This window comes from Urocitellus parryii, chromosome 1, assembly GCF_045843805.1.
Source record: "Urocitellus parryii isolate mUroPar1 chromosome 1, mUroPar1.hap1, whole genome shotgun sequence".
Classification (NCBI taxonomy): domain Eukaryota; kingdom Metazoa; phylum Chordata; class Mammalia; order Rodentia; family Sciuridae; genus Urocitellus; species Urocitellus parryii.
Genome location: NC_135531.1, coordinates 50,911,488 through 50,932,170, shown reverse-complemented (window position 1 = coordinate 50,932,170; position 20,683 = coordinate 50,911,488). Strand labels below are relative to the sequence as shown.

Genomic DNA, 20,683 nt, shown 5'->3' with positions numbered 1-20,683 from the left:
GAGAAAAAAAATCCAGCCCTGATAAGTGCTTGTGTTTTAGTTGGGAGTAAGATAAAAGAAGAAAGCATGTATTTTATCAGATGGTAATAAATGGAAATAATACAGGATAAGCAGAATAGGAAGTATGAATTTGAGATTGGGGATGGCTACTATTTTATAAAAATGCTAATATGATGGGGTCTCATGGATTGGGTGTCACTTGAGGTGAAATGTGAGTAAAATGAGGTACTATGAGACATTTGGTTGTCTATGAGGAGTGTTACAGGTTGAAGAAATTGCAAGAGCAAAAGTTCTGAGATGAAAATGTGCTTATTGGGTTTCATGACCATCAGGAGGCAACTGGCTGGAGCTGAGAAAGCAAAGGGATATTAGTAGAAGATGAGATTACAGAGTTAGCATAAATCACATCGTAGATGTAGTGTCATATTGACAATTTTGGTTTTCACCTTAAATAAACTGGGAATCCACTGGAAGTTATGAGTAGAGGAATGATATAAACTATCAGATTTTAAAAGTAGCATTCTGCTGTATTGAAAATAGACCTTATGGAGAGGAGAGATGCTAGATTTATAGATATGAACATAACTAGACATAATTACCATAACCATAGCCATCATGGAACATATATAGACTAGAATTAGGCAGACCAAAACAGAAATCCTCATAAACAGAAGTAAAGTGATCACATAATAAGGGCAGTGATAATGTCTAATAGGGCACCTCCTTAGTTGGAGAGGGGTTTGGTAATGTTTCTTTTGGGGGTGGGTTATAGGGTGAATAGGAACTAATTAGACAAAATATAGAGAACTTGTGCTTGTTCACTTTGAAGTTTTGAGCTATTACTTGTATTGCAAATGTAAATAGGCAGTTCTCAAAACAGCCCAGGGAGGCTTACAAATCTCTATGAGATCCTTTTATGTAAACCTCATAGCCAAAACTATTTTCATAATAGTCTTAATAGATGTTCTTTGCCTTGTTCACTCTCATTTTTTCATGAGTATATTGAGTTTGAAAAGTTGATTCATAAATGGTTTGAAATATCACATTGAAAACAATTGTTGAGAAACTGTTTTACTGAGTTTTGGTGTAGTATCAAAGAAGAACACCCACAGTTATCTGGAAAGTTTATTGAAAGACTTTTCCAGTTACTTGTGTGAGACCAAATTTCTTCATATTCTTCAACCAAAGCAACCTATTTCAGTAGAGTTAATGCAGCAGCAGATATGAGACTCCAGATGTCCCTGGAAATTTGCAGAAGTCTACTCTTTTTGTGTATGTGTTTGAAAATGTATTCATTAAAAATATACATGTACTGGATTTATTGGTATTTAAATAAATTAACAAATATATATATATATATATATATATATATATATATATATATTTATTTCTGAGATGGTAAGTAATAGCAGCTATCACCCATATAAAAAGGCTTTTTGGCTTCTTAATTATTTTTTAAAGTATGTAAAGGTTCTTGACTGAAAAATTTGAGAACTTCTAATTTAGATTGTAAATTTGCAGTGGCAAGATCTATTTATATTAATTTTGTTTCTCTAAGACCTAGTAGTGTATTGCCATTTGTAAATTCTGGCATTTACAACTTCACATATTCTATTCCTAGATTTATAATCTAGCCTCAACCTCTTTTCAGTCCTATATTTTTGTCTGCCTGTTGAGAAAACCCACTTTGATGTTTCCTTGAGTAGTACATTCTGTGTCTAATATCAAACTTATCAGCTTTTCTCCAGAACACCTCTTTCTCATAACTTTGATCTCTCATTTAGTATATTAACCTTATCCCAAATAATTTACATGGCCTTTCCAAAGTGTAAGACTGTAATTGTGACCTATTTTTATAGATTTTTTTCTTTTTTCACTGTATTTTATAACATTGATTCTCAAATTTTGCATTTATTAGAGTTTCCCAGAGGGATTTTTAAAACACATTTCTGTGCCTGACCCTAGCATCTGAGAAGGGGACATAAGAATTTGAATTTCCATTGTTTCCAAGTGATACTGATTGCTTCTGGTCTGAAGAAATACTTTAGGAACTGCTGGAATACTTAACACTAATCATCACATATGGCTTGTACTTTTAAATTTTATAATCTTGCTCATATTTTTATTCTTTTTTACTTAGATGATTCCTGAGATTTGGACCAAATCCTATGGCTTTTACTGTCCATCTTAAATATAGCTGTCCTTAGGGTCATCTGAACTCCTGTACTGGTCAATTTTTATACTAATAATTTTTTCTTTACTGTCTTGTATAGTGCATATGTATTATTTTCAAATGTTTTTCCAATATTAAAAAGGGAGGTATTTAGTATACTGAAGAATACAAATCTTAAGGGTAGAACTTACTTAATTTTTACTAATGTAATCATGTAGATAAGAAGTATTTCCAGCACAGTACATGACTTCTTCATGCCCTTTCCAGTCACTACTATCTTTTCTCTACCCCTTAAGATTGTACAGCATGCATCATTTGTGTTTGGCTGCTTTTGCTTAGCATTGAGATTCATCCATATTGTATGAAACAATAATTTGTTCCATTTATTGTTGAGTTGTATTCTAACTGTGAATACAGCACAATTTATTTATCTATTGTAATGTTGAAGGGCATTTAGATTGTTTTCTTACATTTGCTTTTATGAAATCACTACCATCAGCATTCTTGTATAATAATTTGGTGGACCGAATTCATTTCTGTTGGGTGTATGCCCAGGAATGGAATTTTAATGTCACATACAGACATATGTATAGTTTTAGTAGATGCTGCCAAACATCTTCCCAAAATAGTTTTACCAACTTATGTGTCCATCAGAAATGTATGAGAGTTTTAATTGCTTTGTATTCTTGCCATTTTTATTGTCTTTTTAATTTTACCATTGCGGTAGGTGTGTAGTTATATGTATAGATATACCATGTGGGCTTAATTTGCATTTCTTGTTAAGTGATGATATTGAGCATTTTTTTCTTATGTTTATTGGCCAGTTGCATTTGTTCTTTAGTTAAGGCTTAAAATTTTTAAAAAAAAATATAGTTGCCTGCCTTTTTAAAAATTGATTTGTAAGAGTAGTTAATATATTTTGGATATTATTCTGTTGTTGAATGTGCTTTAACGATATATTCTGTAGTCAGTATTTGCCTTTTTACTATTCTAATGGTGTATTTTGATAAGTACATGTTATTAATTTAAACTAAATTTATCAATACATTCTTTTGTGATTTATGTTTTTCTCGTCTTAAGAAGTCTTTGCTCCAAAATTATGAAGATGATGTTCTATAGTTTCTTCTAAATAATTTATTGTTTTGGTTCTTAGATTAAATTTGTGATCCACCTTGAAGTAATATTATGTGTTTTTTGAGTTAGGGGTAAAATTTTGCTCTTGTAGCATATATTTTTAATAATTCTATTTATATGTGTATACTTGCACTATTTGTATATTTAGATCTAGTCTTGTTAATTGAAAAAGCTGTCTTTTCCCACACTGAAAAGAAGTGTTTCTGTAGCAAATCAAGTGACTATGTGTGTGTCTACTTTGTTCTCTTTCATCTAAGATAATACTTTACTATCTTAATTACCATAGCTTTATCGTAACGTAAGTCTTGATGCTCAACTGAGTAAGTCCTTTAGTTTACTTGTTATTCAATGTTTGCTTCTCTATTCTAGAACTTTTGCACTTACATATAAATTTTATGTTGAAATTTATGTAGTGAATTTCTAAAAAAAGATTTTCTACCTAAAACATTCATATTCCTAGTTTGATGATTATTTTTTCCCATGAAACGATACTGAAATTCGATACTTTTTTTGTATGTTTTTTAGATAGGTGCAGGAAAATCAATGATTTTTATCCTTAATGTAATACTTATGTTTTGCTTTTATGTTCAACTATCCTTGCATTCCTGGAATAAACCCTACTTGGTTATAATGTCTTACTCTTCTTACATATTACTTAATACAGTCTGCTAACATTTTGTTTAAGAATTATGTGACTGTCTTCATAAGTGATATTTTCTTATAATCTTCTTATGTTTTTCAGGCTTTGGTATCAAGATGATTCTGACCGTATAAAATTAGTTGGAAAATCTTACTCCTTTTCTCTTCTCTGGAAGAATTTGTTTAAGAATAATAGATTTTCCTCTTAAAAGTGCTTGGAAGAATTCTCCAGTGGAAATATAGGACTGGAGTTTTGTTATTGCTGAAAAGTTCTAAATTAAGGTTTCAGTTTCTTTAATAGACAGGAAAATTCAGATTTTTACAACTTTGTATTGATTTTGTTATATTTTTCAAGGAATTTGTTTTGTGTGAATTTTCCAACTAATTGACAGGAGGGGTGGGGTGTGTGTGTGTGTGTGTGTGGTGTGTGTGTGTGATGCTGATATAGAACTCAGGGCCTCCTGCATGCCAGGAAGACACTGTACCACCAAGACATATTCTTATCCCCCTACCAGGGGTATTTTTAATATTTTCTTTTTTATCGTCTTAAAATTTATAGAATCTGTGTTAATGTTTATTTATTTCTGTTATTGATAATTTAATTTTTCTCAGTTTTTCTATAGCATATTTATTTTATGAATTCTTTTCTATGAATTAAATTCTAGCTTGATTGACTTTTTTATTTATTGTATTTTTGTTTTCACTCTTTTTTCTAGTTTATTTCAGCTTAATTTGGTCTTTGTTTTCTAACTTGCCTGGAGGTTGAAACTTGATTACATATTTAAAAATTTTTCTGCTTTTCTAGTATATGCATGTTGAACTATAAATTACTAATACCATATTAGTTCTATTTCACAAGCTGTAAGGTGTTTTATTTCCATTATCATTCATTGCAGAATTCCAGTGTGATTTTTTAATTAGACCCATAACTTACTTAGATTTGTGTTGCCTAATTTCTAAATATATAGAACTTTTCTACTTATCTTTTGTTATTGAGTGCTTCTTTAATTTCATTAAGGTAAGGGAGAATATTCTTTATGTTATAGAACTTGAATACTTATTAGATCTAGCATATGTTTTTTTTAAAATTCATATTCCCTCCAACAGGCATATTGTGTTATTGTGTATAGTCTTCTGTATGTGAATTTTGTCAAGTTGGTTAATCATGTTTTTCAAATATTTTGTATCTTTATCAGACTTTTCATTTGGTTATTCTATCAGACACTGAGAAAAGTATTTTTTTAAATTGATAAGATAATGAATTTCTTCATTTTTTCCTTTTATTTTTGTCAACTTTTGTTTTATCCTTCTTGAGGCAGTGTTATTGATTGCATACAAATGTATTTTATATTTTTCTGCTGAATAAACACTTTAATAGCTAAAAATAGTATACCTTTTAATCTGTAGTAGTACTTGCAGTAATATTTCTTAAGTTCTATCTTTTCCTTATATATATATATATAGCTATATCAGTGTTCTTTTGGTTAGTGTTTATATAGTATATTATTTACAAGTTTTCAACTTTTGATAGTGTTATATTTAAAATGCATCTCTTTTGCACATAGTTTTTATTTTATTGATTTTTGAAATTCTTATTCCTTCATTTTTTTATTTTTTGTTTTTAACTATATATGATAGACATAATACATGGGGTGCAACACATTATAATTTTGAACCCATTGTTGAACATGATGTGGAGTTACACTGGTCGTGTATTCATATATGAGCATAAGAAAGTTATGTCCGATTCATTATATTGTCTTTCCTATTCTCATACTTCCTCATTTTCCTTCATTTCCCTTAACCTAATCTCATGAATTTCTATACTTCCTCTACTTATCCTCCCTTGTTTGGGTTCACATCTACATATCAGAGAGAACCTTTGACCTTTGGTTTGGGGGAGTGGCTTATTTCACTTAGCATGATATTCTCCAGCTCCATCCATTTACTAGCAAATGCCATGATTTCAGTCTTCTTTATGGCTGAATAGTATTTCGTTGTGTGTACTTACCACATTTTCTTTATCCATTTATCTGTTAAAGGGCATCTAGGTTGGTTCCATAGCATGGCTATTGTGAATTGAGCTGCTATAAACATTGATGTAGCTGTGTCACTGTAGTATGCTGGTTTCAAGTCCTTTGGGTAAAAGCTGAAGAGTGGAATAACTAGGTCAAATTGTGGTTCCATTCCAAGTTTTCTGAGGAATCTCCATACTGCTTTCCAGAGTAGTTGTACCAGGCTGCATTCCTACCAGCAATGTATGAGTGAAGCTTTTCCCCCACATCCTCACTAACATTTATTGTTACTTGTATTGTTTGTAATTGCTATTCTGACTGGAGTAAGATGAAACCTTAGTGTAGTTTTAATTTGCATTTCTTTAATTTCTAGAGATGTTGAACATTTTTCATATTTTTTTGACTATCCATGTTTCTTCTGTGAAGTCCCTGTTCAGTTCCTATGCCCATTTATAGATTGGGTTATTTGTGTTTTCGGTGTTAAATTTTTTGAGTTCTTTATATATACTGGAAATTAATGCTCTATACTGGAGATTAATGCTCTATCTGAGGTGCAGGTGATAGATATTCTCCAATTCTGTAGAGTCTCTGTTCATGTTCTTGATTCCTTTGCTCTGAAGAAGTTTTTTTAGTTTGATGCCATCCCATTCTTGATTTTACTTCTTGTGTTTTAGGAGTCTTATTGAGGAAGTCTGTTCCTGAGCTGATATGATGGAGAGTTGGGCCTGTTTTTCCTTCTACTATGCACAGGGTATCTGGTCTAATGCCAGGGTCCTTGATCCACTTTGAGTTGAGTTACAATGTATCTCTTGCAAGTAGATAATTGTAGGGTTTTTTCACTTAATCTTTTTATCTCTTTTATTTAATGGGACTGTTTAGTCCATTTACATGTATATATCCTTCATTTGTTATTTAACTTATTAATCTTCTGTTACTTCCTGAACGTTGTATGAAACTTATAGTACTTTAATTATCTTCCTCCTAGTGTTTATGTGTACCTCTTTTAGTTTCATTTATACATGACATTATTAATATTTTTCATTTGAATAGTCAGTTAAAAAATTATAGCCAGTCAGGATGGTGCATACCTGTAATCCCAATGACCTGGGAGGGTGAGGTAGGAGGATTGCAAATTTGAGGACAGCCTCCACAACTTAGCAAGACCCTAAGCAATTTAGAGACACTGTTTCAAAATAAAAAGAGTTGGGGATGTAGCTTAGTGGTGAAGTGTCTATGTGTTCAATCCTCACTATCAAAAATAAATAAAATAAAATTACATATCTACCTTTTCCAGTGCTCTTCATTTCTATGTGTATTGTTCAGTTGCATTTACCTGGAATCATTTTGTCAACCTGAATAATTTTCTGTAATATTTCTGGTAATACAGATTCAATGGCAATAAATTTTCTTTTTGTCTATAAATGTCCATGTTTCATTCATTTTTAAATCATTCCTCGTTGACCATAAGATTTTAGATTAGCAGATATTTTTCCCAATACTTTTTATAATGTCTTATGGCCTCCAAAATTTATGTTGTAATGTCAGGTATCAGTAATGTTGTATACCATCACCACAATCACCCTACTAACCCTGCTCTACTTTTAAGTTTTTTATGTTTGTTTTCTAAGCAGGTTGATTATGATGTGCTAAGGTAGTTTTTTCTTCATATCTTTCTTTGCTTCCCTGAGGTTCTTGAACATGTTAGTGGGTTCTTTTTAAATCAACTTGAGGAATTATGGATAATAGCTCTTTAAATATTCTGATACAGACTCTTTTTCTTCTCCTCTTTGGATTCTAACTACTTGAATGTTGTATATGTTAGACTTTATTTTCTGTTTAACCTTTCTGCATCTTTTATACTCATAATGTCATTCATCCATAATTGACAGATATCCCCCAGTCAGTGATAAATTGCTTATCTCTTAGAGGTTTTCAACTTTATGGAATTTCAAGTCATTTAATTCTTTTTACTCCCTTAGTTCTTTGACGTTTTCAAAATTATTATTTGTTTTTGAAATGGGAATGTAGTCTGCCAAAATTTCTACATCCTGCTTGAGAGCAGAAGCCTCACTAAGTCCTTTACTAGATAGTTTAATCTTAAATTTAGGTAGTATTCCTTATATATTTTGTAGTATAATACTTGGTGACTAGTCTGAGATTTTGATTTGGAAATCATATAATATAGACTATAACTGGGACAATGTGAGTGAATAAATTTTGAAACAGGAATGTATGCTAGTTTCCCTGCTCCCCCTGACCAAGCATGATTTAGCTTTCTGTGGTTCCAATTACCCAGTCAACAATGGTCTGAAAATATTAAATAGAAGCTTCCAGGAATAAATTATTCATATTTTTAAGTTGTATTCCATTCTGTGTAGCTTGAAGAAATCTCATACTGTTCTGCTTCAGGGCTTGAATTGTCTCTTTGTCCAGCATATCCATGCTTTATGTACTGCTTACCTTTATTTTGTTGCTAAAGTAGTTATCAGATCAAGCATCATGGTATTGCAATACTGGCCTTGAGTAACCTTTATCAAAAATAAGTAAGTGCAAGAACAATGATGCTGGTATTTTTCATATGCCAAAGATATTTCCCAGAGCTCACAAACTTTAAAATGAGAAGGATGACTTTCCTGAATTTGGTTGGGAAAGGGTATTCTGGTTATGAAGGAATAGTACTTTGAAATAAAAGTTTGAGAGAGATTTTCTATAGTCCCTGGGGCTAGAGTGCATTTTCAAAGAGGAGATAAGGCTGGAAAGACATGTAGGAATCAGGTACATCTTTAAAAGGATTTTTTAAATTGCAGATGTGGCCACAACAATGAGTTTATGTAGTGGACTAGAGATAGTTATTGAAGTAGAAGAGCCTCTTCAAGGTGTTAATGTCACAAAAAGAATGGCAAAATATGGAGAAAAAGGAAAGGTAGAACTACATGAATGTGGGGAGATAAATTTTGGTTTTCGTTATGTAAAAAAAAAAAAGATCAGAATCATGTACATAGATTTTTCATAATCTAAGGCCAGTTCTTGAAGTGAGTGCTGTTACTGAATATGTCGGGACTTGCTGGCACAGCAAGTGGTAGATTTAGATAACTTGAGGCTTAAAAGGGAAGTTTTGTCCAGTCTAAAATTAGTTTTGGGGAATGCCTCTTTTTGCTCTCTTCTCCTCACTCCCTATTCTGTTTATTGTGGAAGTCAGAAAATGGGCAGTGGCCACTAGAGAGGACAAGTTTAGTAAAGTAACTACAGTCCTCAGGGAAAGTTCAGATTTCAGTGAAAGCAAAGGGATGCATTGGATGAAGGAAGTATACAGTAATGAGTCTTGAGGAATTTGTTTACCATTGGAACATTAGATTATAAGAATGGAAAGAGGCATTCTCTTATATCAAACTTCATGCAATAAATTTAATTTAAAAAATTTAGTTAAACATTAGATAAACCTCCTTTCATCTGGTCCCCAGGGGATTTAATTTATACTTAAGGATTTGTATGTTTAGCAAAGTTTGTTTTGCTATGTACTTTAAAGTGTGCTCTTTTAATCCATTTCACATAATTTTAAGTATCTTTTGAGTTATATCTCATGTAAATGGAAAATGATTTAAGAAATTTGTGTTTTAATTTTTTAGAATGCAACTATGCTAAAAGGTGAGGTATGTTGGTTATAGGAAGTGATCTAATTAAAAATTGTTGTGTTTTCATATTTTGGTTTTTATTTTAATTTAAAGGAAAACCGTGTTGCTGTTTAAGATGTTTGTTTCTTTTTGACAAAGATATGAAATTATAGCATATAACTTTTTTTTTAGATTTGCAACAGCTGTGAAAAAGTTTGATTTCTTGAATCCACTCTTGATTTTTAGTGGTGACTGCTTAAATCCTTCAGTTTTAAGTACAATAACAAAAGGAAAGCATATGATTCCTATATTAAATGAATTGGGAGTACATTTTGCAGTTTTTGGTAAGTATTTGTAAACCTTTTTTATTACTTGAAATCTAATTTACATACTGCTTCTAGAATATTTTATGGAACAGGAGTTAAATAACTCTGTTTATCAGTTTATAGGCACTAAGACAGAGCCAGTTATCAGGACTGTTCAGTAAATATGAAAATTTGTAATCAAACCTGGATTTGACTTTATATGATAATATTTTTAATTGTGCTTGTTCAAAAGTAAAAAAAAATATTATCAGAGTACTTAAGATCATGAATTTTGAGTTAGCTGGGCCTGGGCTTGAATATGAAAGAGGAAACTATGATTGTTGAAAACCATTGTACTAGCAGTACAGTCTGGGCTGTATAGTGTTTGACTCCCTCTCTGAAGAACGTACAGATTTTCCATAAGTGGTGTTATTTTTAGTTTATTTGAATTGTTTGTAACACAAATCTATAGTTGGTTGATTTCAGTGTTCTTTTTATAGACTTTTTGGGTGGTTTCTATTCTAATAAGGCAAAACAAACTTGTTGGTTATATTCAGCTTATTAGTTTTGCTAAGTATTATATGCAGTTTGTTTTGACACTTTAAATTATTTTTAATGAATTTAGTGCAATTTTGAGAGTATAGAAAGTACCAAGACATGGTAAATAATCACTCATAATGCCATAATTTTATGTTAACATTTTGTGACATTTCCTTAAATGTGGCTAGTTCAATTGAGGTGTACTGTAAGTTTAATATACATACTGGGTTTTTAAGACTGAAAACGGAAGAATGTAAAATATCTCAATCTTTTTTTGTATTGATCTCATGCTAAAATACATTGGAATATTATGATAAATAAATAAATATATATTAAATTTCTTTTACCTATTTCTTTTTTAAATGTGGCTGCTAGAAAGTTTAAAATTACACACATTGCTTACATTTTGTTTATGTTAATGATAGTATGGAGTTTAGCATAGAGAGGCATATCTAAGCCTTAAAAAGGGAAGGAAGGAGTTCTGTGAAAAGGTTAGTTGCTAGATTACATGACCTTCAGTAAACTATTATCAGCCATTCTGAAATGACTGAAGAAGAAGGAAGAAATCTAGGGAATATATACCCTGTTTGCTTTCTTAATCAGTTCTCAAATTTCTGTGTCTATCATTGGTTTGATCTAATAGGAAGCTGGCAGATAAAGGAGCCAGCTAATGAAGTCGGTAGAAGCTGGACTACCTAAACCTAGAGTAGGATAGTAAAAGGTAGAGAATAAATATAGAGGAGTCTACTGAATATTTCCATCATAATCACCCCTTTGAAATGCATTGTAAATATATTTTAAGGACTCTACATCCTATTTTATGTATTACATTATAATATGACTTTATTAGGAAAAGTTATAATGTTCTCTTAAGTATGGGAATTATTCAGGATATATAGTTGCATTTAATTTAAATAAAAAATAAATGAAACAGAATTGTTGGTTGGAATAGCAATCAAACAGTTAACTGAGTATTTTTAAAGTGTTTCCCAGAATTTGAGAAACTTTTTATAGTTTTTTTATTTGCATGACTTTAAAGTGTTTTATTGGTGCATTATAATTATACATATAATAGAGGAATTAATCATGCCATTTTTAAACCTGTACAAGTTATATTTTGATGACTCTCATTCCTCAGCCCCTCCTCTTTACCTCCCTTCCTCCCTCCACCTGACACCATTCCTCTACCCTACTGGTCTTCCTTCTCTTATTATTTTTTTAAAATTAGGCATTATAATTATATATAAAAACAGGATTCATTGTGATATATTTATTTATAGACGTAGCATAATTTGGTAGATTTTGTTCCCTAGTACTTCACTATGCCCTCTGTTCTTCCCTTGCTCTAGATGCCTCTCCTCTATGCTGTTGGTCTTCCCTCTGTTTTAATGAGAGATACCTTTCTTATTTCTTCTTTTTTGCTCTCTTGCTTCCACATATGAGAGAAAATATTTGACCCTTGACTTTCTGAGTCTGGTTATTTCACTTAGCATGATGTTTTCCAGTTCCATTCATTTATCAGCAAATGACACAATTTTGTTCTTCTTTATGTATAAGTGAAGCTCCATTGTACATAGAACACATTTTCATCTATTGAGAGACACCTAGGCTGGTTCTGTAACTTGAATATTATGAATTGTGCTACTGTAAACATTGGAATATATGTACCATTTTAGTATGCTTTTAGTTCTTTTGTATAAATACCAAGGAATGGGGTAGTTGGGCCATATGGTGGTCCCAATCTTTGTCTTTTGGGGAATTTCCATACTACTTTTCAATGTGGTTGTACTAGTTTGAAGTCCCACCAACATCTTCACCAGCATTAATTATTTATATTCTTGATGCCATTCTAAGTGGAGTGAGGTGGAATCTCAGTATAATTTTGATTTGCATTTCTCAGAGTGCTAGGGATATTGAACATTTTTTCATATATTTGTTGGCCATTTGTATTTCTTCTTTTAAGAAATGTTTGTTTTGATTATTTTCCCATTTATTGATTGGGTTATTTGTTTTTTTGGTGTTTTGTGTTTTGGGTTCTTTAAATAGTGTGGATATTAATTGCCTATTAGAATAATTTATTGTTCCTTTTCTCTGTCTATATTCACTCTCTTGGTGTTCTCATCACTGACTTCAAATCCTATTTGTTTGCTGACTCCAAAATCATATATTTGATCTGGATTGCTTGCCTCAACTCTGGATCTTCTTAACTAACTGCTTAATTGACATCTTGACTTGGATATTGAATAGGTCTGAAATTAACCCCTCATTCCCCAACAAAATATTCTCCTCTGTAGTTGTGCTTTCTTAGTTAATACAACTCCATCTTCTTCATCCTTGTATCTATTAGGTAAAAACATCTTAGGTGTCATTCTCTTAGCAGCCTCAAACCAGTTTTCTAGCTGATCCTACTGGTTCTGTTTTTGAAACATGTTCAGAATCTATTCACTTTGTCCTATCCACTCTATCACCCTGGTTTAAGCACCTTTATTTCTTTTTTGGATTATTACCAGAAAATGGTTTCCTAGTTCTGCTTTTGCCTTCCCATAGATTATTCTCATCACACCATCCACCATCTGACATTTTGAAATGTCAGATAATGTCCTTTTTCTATAAAAAACTCCAATGTCTCCTGAAGTTAGTCAAAGTAAAATCAAGTCTTCACAGGCCAATCAGGACCTGATATGATCTAGCATTCCATTACTTTTGGGATTCACATAATATTGCCTTGTCATTCAACTTACTTTGCTGGCACTGTTCTGTCAGTCTTATATTTCTCAATCACTACTGGTGTATTCTTAATATAAATTCTGTGCTTTTGCTGTTCTCTCTTTCTGATAAACTCTTCTTTCAGTTATTTACATGGTTGGGTTTTCTTGCTTAAATATCTACCCAGAGTTGCCTTCTCTGAGGACCCTATTTAAAATTACACCCTTTACTTTTGTGTTTGATCTGCCTTTCTTGTTTTACTTTTTTCCCAAAGCAATTATTAGTTTCTAACATTTTGCTTAATTATTCTTTGTTTGTCTGCCTCATTCAATGAGAGTAGAATTTTTTTTCTGTTCTTTTATTTGCTGTATTTTTAACACCAACAGTAGTGTCTGGCATGTTGGAGTTGCTCAATAATAGTTCTTTAGTATATGAGTGAAGATATTTATTTGCATTGTTTTTAAGGACATGAGATTACCCCAAGTTGCTTCATAAATTACACAGTCTTATATAGTTCAGTATTAATTTGTGTTAATATAATAAGGTTCAATACAATACAAATGGTTCAGAATTAAGTTATACAGTTTTAAATAGTTCAATGCAGTTTCAATATTTATGCCTTAAATAAGAATGGGAGATATTACATGCCACTATCTTTAACTATCTTCTAAGTGAGTGTACTTATAATAAATGAAATTGTGATATTTATAGAAAACTACTAGACTTTACCTGTCTTTACTGTATATCTTGTTTTTCTCTTTTTAAATACACTTTATGTTTTAGAGCTGTTTTAGGTTCACAGCAAAATTGAGAAGAAGATACAGAGATTTGCCATTTATCTCCTTCTCTTGCATATGTATAATTTCTTCCATTATCAGCATTGTCATTCAGAGTGGTATATTTGTTATAGTTGATGAACCTACGTTGACATATTTTTGTCACCCAGAATCCATAATTAACATTAGGGTTCATTCTTGGTGCTGTATGTTCTATGAGATTGGGCAGATTTATAATGACTTATATATATATCTTTATAGTATCATAAAATAATTTCACTGCCTTAAAAAATCTTCTGTTTTGCCTAATTCATCCTTCCTTCCCCTATAATCCATGGTAATCACCAATCTTTTTCCTTTATCTGCAGTTTTGCATTTTCTCGTATGTACATACATTATAGTATGTAACCTTTCTAGATAGGCATCTTTTGCTTAATAGTAAACATTTAATTTTTCTATATCCTATATTGCTTCCCCCACCCTCTTTTGGTTTCGGGGATTGGACCCAGGAGCATTTTATCACTGAACTAAATCCTCAGCCCTTTTTATTTTTTATTTTGAGGCAAGATCTTGCTAAGTTGCTTAGAGCTTTGCTAAATTGCTGAGGCTGGCTTTGAACTTGAGATCCTCCTGCCTCAGCCTCCCTAGCCACTGGGATTACAGGCGTGAGCCACCACACCCAGCTCCCATATATTTTAATGGCTTGATGATTTAATAATCTACTGTCTGGATGTAATATGCTTTATCTACTCATTTACCTACTGAAGGTCATCCTCTTTTCTTTTTATTAAAATTATTAATAAATTTGCACATTAATTGTGCAAATTAATGGGATCCCCTGTGTCATTTTTCTTTTTTTTTTTTATTGGTCGTTCATAACATTACATAGTTCTTAATACATCATATTACACGGTTTGATTCAAGTGGATTATGAACTCCCGCTTTTACCCCGTATACAAATTGCTGTATCACATCAGTTACCCTTCCATTGATTGACATATTGCCTTTCTCCCCTGTGTCATTTTTCACATGCATATATTATGCATTATGTCTACTCTCCCTTCTACCTCTCCCATTCACTCTGCTTTTCTCTCTCCTTCAGACCCCCTTTTCCCAAACCCTAATGATATCTCAACTTTCAGGTCATCTTTCCCCCTTCCCCGGTATACTGTTTTTCTGTGTCTGTGTTATTTCACTTAACATGATGTTTTCCCATTCTGCTCATTTTCTTGGAAATGACAGGATTTCCTTCTTTATTGCTAAGTAATACTCCATTGTATATATGTACCATATTTTCTTTATTCATTCAACTGTTTATGGGCACCTGGGATGATTGCATATCTTGGCTATTATGATCACTGTAGGTATTTCTTTTGTATGCTGACTTTGTTTCCTTCAGATATATGCTCAGGTATGGTATAGCTAGATCCTATGATTGGCATATTTTTAGCTTTTGGGGGAAACTTTGTATTCTTTTTATAGTGGCTATACTAATTTATGTTTCCATCAATAGTTTATAAAAGTTCATTTTTTCCCACATATTTGTCAGCATTTGTTGGTTTTTGCCTTTTTGATAATAGCCATTCTAATGGGTGAGATGAAATCTCAATGTAGTTTTTTCATGTATTTTATTTGTTTATATTTTTTTTTCACTTACATTATATTTATTTTGGATATTTGTACTACTTTTTTTGAGAAGTGTTAATTTTCCAATTTTTGTTTGGATCACTTATTTTTTGTTAGGTGTTATACATGAAAAACATCTTGATTGATTCCAGGTTTTGACAGTTATAAAATAGCTGTTTTTCAGGTGTTTATGTAGATATAAATTTTCAACTCTTTTGAATGAATATGAAATGTATGATTGCTGGGTCATATGGTGAAAATGTGTTGTAAAAAAACCCTGCAAAACTGGGCTGGGGTTGTAGCTCAGTCGGTAGAGCATTTGCCTAGCATGTGTGAGGCACTGGGTTCGATCCTCAGCACCACATAAAAGTTAATAAACAATATAAACATGTTGTGTTCTTCTACAACTAAAAAAAATTAAAAACCTTGAAAAACTATCTTTAGAAATGGCCATATCATCTTTCATTCCCCAAAACAGTGAATGAATTATTTGTTCTATGTCTTTGTCAGAATTTGGTGGTGGTAGTTTTCTGGATTTTGCTTATGTTAATAGGTTTGTAGTAATACTGACATAATTTGTATCTGTGTGATGACATACAGTATATTGCATTTTGTCATGTGTTTTCTGACCTGTTAAAGACTTTGACTCATTTTTATTTAGGTTGTTTTTTTCTTATTGTTGAATTTTAAGAGTTCTTTATAGATTTTGGCTAGCAAACCTTTATCAGATATGTTTTTCACAGATTTTCCCCCCAATCTTTGTGTTATCTTTTCATTGTCTTGACAGTGTCTTTTTCAGAAGAGAAATGTTTATTTTAATGAAGTCCAGCTTATCCATCTTTTTTTGCCTTTAATTTTGTTTCTTAAAGAGTCATTGCCAAATTCATGGTCATTTAGAGTTTCTCCTGTATTATCTTAATTTTAAGAGTTTTACACTTTCTGCATTTGAACTGTAGGTCTGCATTCCATTTTAATTAACTGTAGTAAAGAATCTGTTCTAGACTTATTTTTTTGCATGTGAATGTTCAGTTTTTTCAGCAACATTTGTTGAAAAGACTATTCTGTTGTTGTCTTTGCTCCTTTTGTCAAAGATTCATCTATTGTATTAGTGTGAATCTTTTTTTACAACTCTTTTTTTGTTCTTTTGATACATTTGTCTTTTTTTTTCACCAATCACCTGTCTTGAATACTGCATGTAGCAAGTCTTTTTTAAGTTGATGGACACAATATCTTTATTTTATACATTTTATTTTTATGTGGTGCTGAAGATTGAACACAGTGCCTAACAAGTGCTAGTCAAGTGCTCTACCACTGAGCTATAGCTACAGCCCCATGTAATAAGTCTTAAAGTCAACTTGTGTCAGTCTTCTCACTGTTTTGTTGGCTATTCTGGGTCTTTTCATGCTCCATATAAACTTTAGAATAAATTTTCTGATATCCACAAAATAATTTCTTTTGATTGGGATTTTTATTAGGATCTTATTGAACCCATAGATCAATTTGGGAAGAACTAGTATCTTGGCAATATTGAGTCTTTCCATGAATATTCAGTATATCTCCATTTATTTAGTTCTCTTATTTCTTTCCTCATGTTGACTGTATACATATTTTGTTAGATTTATACCTAAGTATTTCATTTTTAGGGGTGCTAAAATATTTATTATTTAAATATTATTATTTAAAATTTAAATGGTGTTATTTTAAATTTTCTATGAGAAATTAGAATCCTTTTGAAGTAGGTAAGTGTGCTTAGACTCACTAAAATTTCAAATTTGCATATTATTAACCTAGGATTAATTATACCATTGTATTTCCCCCATATTGTAAGGCTTCTTTTCCCTCCTTCTTTTTTTTGCACCTTAATTAATTAATTTATTTCTTTACACATAACTGAAAGTGATGTTACAGTACATAAGTTATTTACAACTGTGAAAGTAATGTGTTGCAAAATAAATTACCTAGAAGGCAGCAAAAGTCCCTCCTTCTTAATAGGAATAGGAAAAGCATTGGAATGAATCTAACATGGCTTTCTCATGTATATATATGAATATACCACAGTGAATCTCAACATTTATCTCTACAAGACTGGGATCCTAATTAGAATGAGATATATTCAGTGTTTGTGTAAATATATCAAAATAGATTTTACTGTCATGTATAAATAAAAAGAACAAAATAAAAATTAAAAAAGGATTTTTTGATAATACAATGCTATCTGAATTGCAAAAAATCTGTAAAATGAAGGCCTCTAAAACTTATCATATGTAAATGGAAGTTGGAGTAATTCAATGTAGTATGTGATAAAATGCTTGCTCTTAACACATAGTCTTGCAGGTGTTGAAAATTCTATTGTTTGGAGAACTACAATAATTAAATATGAAAATGAAATAACAAAAAACATTTTGTTTTTCTTTATAGGAAACCATGAGTTTGATTTTGGTGTGGATATTTTGGAAGAATACATGAAACAAATGCATTTTACATGGTTTCTCAGTAATGTCTATGACAGATTTACTTCTGAACCTCTTGGACATGGTACAGTGAAAAAAATCATTCACTGGAACAATATAAAAATTGGGTTAATGGGATTAGTTGAAGAAGATTGGCTAGATACCTTGGCTACTGTTAATAAGTCAAATGTAAATTATAAAGATTATGTTGAAGTTGCTAATGAAATAGCAATAGAACTTAGAGAAGAAGGAGCAGATCTTGTTATTGCAATGACTCATATGAAATGGGGAAATGATACCAGACTTGCCCAACGAGCAGAAGGGGTCAATTTGATTCTAGGAGGCCATGACCATGATTATGGAATCAGGAAGGTGAATGAAACTTGGATTGTCAAAAGTGGATCTGATTTTAAAACCTTGACAAAAATAGATATAAGACTCTTTGGTGCATCTTTTCAATATGTATTTGAGAAAGTGGACATTTTGAGTTACCTGGAAGAAGATTCACATATTAAAGCAATAGTAAAAGATTTTACTCAGAACATACAGGTATGCGAATTGCTTATATTATTTAAGAACAGACTGATCACATGGACAGTAGTGCAAAATAATAGTATGTAATTAGTAAATAACCAATACTGTAGATGGCATCTTCTTCATAATAATAAACAGTAGTTTTTGCTTTATTAGATTTGGACTTTCATGATCCACTTATATTTTATTTTGGCTTTATAAGTATATAACAGGAATTTTATAAGTATAACAGGAATTTTTATAAATATAACAGGAATTTAGATTGGCTTCAGTGTTTAGACTTATTTATCAATCACTATGAAAACACTTTTCTGTATTTAATTCTGCAAGAATTTATTTTTTAATGAAGGGATTACTTCTCAAAGAAGCACCGGGTTAACAAAATTACAGGTGACTTTTACATCAGCTTATAATAACAAACATTCTTTTCTCCCTTCTTTCTTCTTGAATACCATAAACATTTATAGGCATTTGAAAGTCTTGTTTTTTTCAAGTATCCTCTACATATTAGACAAACTGTAGTTCCTTATAGGTGTATGTGTGTCTTACATTTGTAACAGCTGATGGGAAATATAAACCAGGTTGTATTTTACATCTTTGTATGTATTTTTTCATATGACCTTGAGTACCTGAATTGGTTCTGTGTGAATAGAGCTCCCTATTTTGATTTTGGTTGGCGTATTAATGGATGACTTTGTTTTGGATAAGCTTGGTGTCAGGAACTGCTTTTTTATAGTAGTTTTCTGTTTCTCTAATGTATAGATAGTATTTCTTAAAATTTATGATAACCTGACTCTTTAAATGTCTTTGAAAAATAAATTATTGTTGATATATGTATTATTTTGATATCTATTTAGTACATTATTTGGAGAGGAAGAGTTTCCATAGAATATTCAATTTTGGAGGTAAAGAAGAAATGATTGAGGAGAGAAAAATTAATTTAAATGCTGATAAATGTTTATTTTAGATAGCTTATTTTTTCCCTTGTTTTAGTATATGTTAGAAGAAGTTCTTTGCCCAATTGACATGGAATTAGATGGTCGTGAAATTACTGTGAGAAGATCTGAGAGTAATCTTGGAAATTTGGTAACTAATGCAATGTTGGAAGCTACTCGTGCTGATGTAGCACTACTCAATTCAGGTGATTTCATTATTTAATTTGTTAAAAATAAACACAAAATGACTAAAATTAGATATTAAAAATGTACAACAACAGTATTCCTTTTTTAATACATGAAAAGTCCTATATCAAAATTCATTCCATTAACTCGATGAGATCAGCCCTTTATTTTTTGTTATGCTTAGGTACAACATTTAGCATTAGGTGCTCTATTTGAAAATTAAAGCATCAGGTTTTTAATTTTTAATGAGACTTGAATGAAAATGTGGCCTCATTGTTATCTCTCTTAAATGTGGTGTGCTATCAAGTTTTGACTATATAAGAAGCAATGGACTGAAATCTTTTATTTAACTTTTGTTCTTTACCTAAGCTCCTACCTGAGCTATAAGAGGAAGTGATGAGGGAAACCTTGTAGGGTAAATGGGGAAACTGTTCCTAATCTAACCAATTTTGTGTACTAATAGTTTGAAGTTGACTTATCTTGGGTTATGAGATATTAAGATTCTCTATAGAAAATTTCTAGCACTTTTTTGAAACAAGCCTTGATCCATATGCTATAATCTAGAGTTTTAGATACTGTGTATAGTCACAGTGAGTATGAGATGGATGACTTCAGAAATTTAGAATGTAACATCATGTAATATTCTAGCTATAAATTCCTCTTAATGCTATTTCCACTGAAAATACAAGTGATCTTAATCTTACACACAAATAATTAAGCTTGTGGAAGCACTTCCTAAAAGTGAAATTTGTTTAACTTTAAAATTATTAACTTACAGTTTTTTTGTTTTTGCCACCTGTGTACATCTTTAAAAATAGATGATCTTTGCTTTGGAATTTCTTAGGCAAGTTCGTCTGAAAACAGGAGGTGAGGTAGTGGCTTTCCAGTTGTTGTATTCTGTAATTTAGGAGAAAATGGTAGCTAATATGAAATTAAATCTTCCAAAAATGAATATGCTGGACATGATTAAGATAGAAGTAAACATGGGGAAGAGATTAGAAAAATAATTAGGAACTTTTATCAAGTGTGGTATATAACTCTGAACTTTTGAAC

General features: G+C 31.3%; 1 protein-coding gene across 1 annotated transcript in view; it reads left to right on the top strand.

The window, feature by feature from the left end:
* LOC113184231 (snake venom 5'-nucleotidase-like) overlaps positions 1-20,683 on the top strand; it is a 51,802-nt gene that overhangs the window by 6,763 nt on the left and 24,356 nt on the right. The window contains exons 2-4 of the mRNA XM_026390871.2: positions 9,765-9,916; positions 17,944-18,524; positions 19,503-19,650. Of these exons, the coding sequence (XP_026246656.2) occupies positions 9,765-9,916; positions 17,944-18,524; positions 19,503-19,650 (881 nt within the window). The remainder of the gene's footprint in view (positions 1-9,764; positions 9,917-17,943; positions 18,525-19,502; positions 19,651-20,683) is intronic.